This window comes from Hordeum vulgare, chromosome 7H (genome assembly GCF_904849725.1).
Source record: "Hordeum vulgare subsp. vulgare chromosome 7H, MorexV3_pseudomolecules_assembly, whole genome shotgun sequence".
NCBI classification, from domain to species: Eukaryota; Viridiplantae; Streptophyta; class Magnoliopsida; order Poales; family Poaceae; genus Hordeum; species Hordeum vulgare.
In genome coordinates, this window is record NC_058524.1 from 12013932 (window position 1) to 12016724 (window position 2793).

At 54.5% G+C, this 2793-nt stretch overlaps 1 protein-coding gene across 1 annotated transcript; it reads right to left on the minus strand.

Annotated features, from left to right (window-relative positions):
* Positions 1-478: 478 nt before the first annotated feature.
* On the minus strand, positions 479-2163 carry LOC123408508. Its single transcript, XM_045101600.1, has 2 exons — positions 1788-2163; positions 479-1654 (listed from the first exon to the last, which is right to left on the minus strand). The coding sequence occupies exons 1-2, from the start codon at positions 2097-2099 to the stop codon at positions 794-796; spliced, it is 1173 nt and encodes a 390-aa protein (XP_044957535.1). The 5' UTR covers positions 2100-2163; the 3' UTR covers positions 479-793.
* Between the last annotated feature and the right edge of the window lie 630 nt (positions 2164-2793).

Consider the following 2793-nt stretch of genomic DNA (forward strand, 5'->3'; position numbering starts at 1 on the left):
TGAAATGTGTGATTGCCCGGGCGGATAAATTGGGGTGGGCCGTGCATTCTATCCACCGATATATATTTTGAATTTGCCCAGTCTGACTAAAGATGCTTTGCTTACAGGAGCATCTAAGCCCGGGCTTAGAAAACAAAGCTTTTTTTAGCACATTATCATTTGCTAACACATTTTTTTTAGAGAAAACACATGAAACTTGTTATCTAAAAGGGGTCTAGCCAAAGTTGTGCCTTGACAAAATAAAATACACACCCGACTTTACAACAGTGACATCTTTTTGTTCCACCAAATCTATTTTCGATGATGTCTTCCTCCCTTTCCTTACCAGAGACAAGACAAATGCATCAAGTATAATTTATTTTTTTGAAGCCACAAAATTTAAGCTAGCACAAACCTCAGAAGAATACTCAAGAAGCTAACTGTGCTAAGGTTGGTCCATGAAAAACCTTGTCACGATACAAATCCAGCAACCATCACATTAGGAAACAGGGCATTTCCTGAATTTGTTCCGGCCAATCGCTCAAGTAAAGTTGGTAGTGCATCCAGAATTCCAGATCATAACAACAATGGCGGCAAATTGCCACTCGTCTCAACAGCAGCTAAGCAAATTCTAACATAAGATTTCTCGCTTCATTCGTAAACTACATCCTAGTTGCTGCTGCTCGATCTCAAGAAGAAGGACGTTACGTAGCAAAATTTTCATGGAGGATTCATTCGTTCGACGTGAAGCAAGGCAATGTCGATGTTGTTGCAGGCGCAGGGGATGATGATGATGATGATGATGATCAGTTGTTCAGTACAAGCTCACCCCGAAGGACTCGCTGACGATGATGGCGACCCCCATGGAGATGGCGACGAGGGAGGCGGCCCAGGTGAGCTTCTCCGTGATCCGGGGCACCCTCTCCTTGAGCGCCTCGGTGCAGGTGCCGATGAGCACGGTGTAGCTGGCCATGGACAGCACGGTGCCGACGAGGAACATGCCGAGGAAGGCGGCGCCGGCTGCGCGCGAAGGCATGGCGAGCGCCGGCAGGATGATCATGAGCGCGTCTGGCTGCAGCCCGTGCACGATACCCGTGGCGAACGTCGCGAAGCTGATCTCCTTCTTCTTGCCGCCAGCGCCCAGCAGCGCCTTCTCCAGCGCGTCTTTGTTGCCGTGCTGGTGCGCGCTCCCGGTGCCGCCCTCGAGCGCGGCGGCCACGCAGGGCGCCGCCTGGGTGGCCTCCCGGATGCCGATGGCGCCGATGACGAGCAGGGTGAGGCCGACGACGCGGGTGCCCCAGGTGCGGAGCACCTCGATGTGGAGCCGGTCCTTGAGGCCGAGGAAGAGCAGGCCGAACATGACCTGGCCGGCGTCGTGGCCGCAGCCCCAGAGCGCGCCCACCGCCGCGCTCTCCACCGGCGACCGCCCGATGGAGAGCGGCGCCAGCGCGGCCAGGTGGTCCGGGCCCGAGAGCGTGTGCAGGCAGCCGGCCAGGAACCCTGTCCACGCGCTGCCCAGCAGCTCCGACTTGAAGATGCTCCGGCCCGCCGTGACGGCCGCCGAGTGGGAGTGCCTGTGCAGCGCGGAGGCCAGCGCCGGCGGCACCATGGACGACGGCCCGACTGCCGCCACCACCAGCGCCGCTACGAAGGCGACAGCCGTGGCCGACGCGACCTGCAGATTACCGCACGCAAGAACGTAAATTCCGCCGCCTCATCACACCCGTTCCGCGTCTGGTTGATGGCGCGTGGCCGAGAATTCAGGTTCAGGCAATGAAGGAAACAGAGCAGAGCACTGGCCCACTGACCTTCTGGAAGAAGCGGGCGAAACCGGTTGCCGGAGCCTCCACGGCGGAGGATGCCTCGTCATCTTGTTCCGGGGCGGGATTGACGGCGCGGAAGGAGGCGGAGGCCGCGGCGAGGAGGGACGGGGGCGGCCTGGGGAAGAGCGGTGCCGCGAGACTGGGAAGCCTGAGGCCGTGGAGGGGCGCGAAGGACCTTGGCGTGGCGGTGACGGTGGCGGGGAGGAGGTGGTGGTGGCCGCCGGCGCGGGGCCTGGAGGCGGAGGAGGAGGCGGGGGCGCGGGTGAGGTGGGGCGGCGAAGAGATAAGCCTGTCCATTGCGACTGCGGGTGCAGGAGGAAACAATCCTTCTCGTGCTGGGGGTTTCGGTGTGGCTCAACTCAAGGCAGATAATAATAAGTTTCAAAAATAATACTGTATGAAAATTGAAGACATATTTAGGGGGCTTGGGACGGGCTGGGTTGGGTGATCAAGTGTTGTTGGGCTGAGATGGGCCTTTTGACAGTGAGAAACTAATCATTCAGTTTCGTCTTTGTGGACCAGGAAATAAGTCTTTCAACTCTGTCCGTCCTAAAATTCTAGTTTTAGGTTTTTATAAAATGAATGCATCTAAATACTAAGATGTGACTAGGTATATTCATATATAGATAATTTTTAGGCAAGAATTTTGGAACGGAGGGATTATTTCTCAAAACATATATAGGTGCAATGAATTAGTTGCATCAAAACACATAGGTGTTGTTTGGTTATCTCTCAGAGCAGCCTTGCCAAGCTAGGGCATGCTAGTTATCGGCCGACGAACTGGCTGCCGCTGGCTCCCGGCTTTCATACAAACAGACCCATACACCATCTAATATCCCCGACACTAACAAAAAGAGATGCATAATTAGGAAATCATCTTGTGTGTTGTGACCACCATGAAGCGGCCATGTGAAGTACAAGTATATCAGATGCCACTTCCATACATTAGATGGAGAATCATATTATAATATTGATGGAATTGACATACTTA

What these genes read in the sequence shown, in the direction of transcription:
- LOC123408508 (XM_045101600.1), bottom strand. Translation starts at nt 2,099, where the DNA reads ATGGACAGGCTTATCTCTTCGCCGCCCCACCTCACCCGCGCCCCCGCC. An exon ending in TCGCCCGCTTCTTCCAGAAG is followed by an intron (nt 1,655 to 1,787) that starts GTCAGTGGGCCA and finishes GGTAATCTGCAG; the next exon opens with GTCGCGTCGGCCACGGCTGT.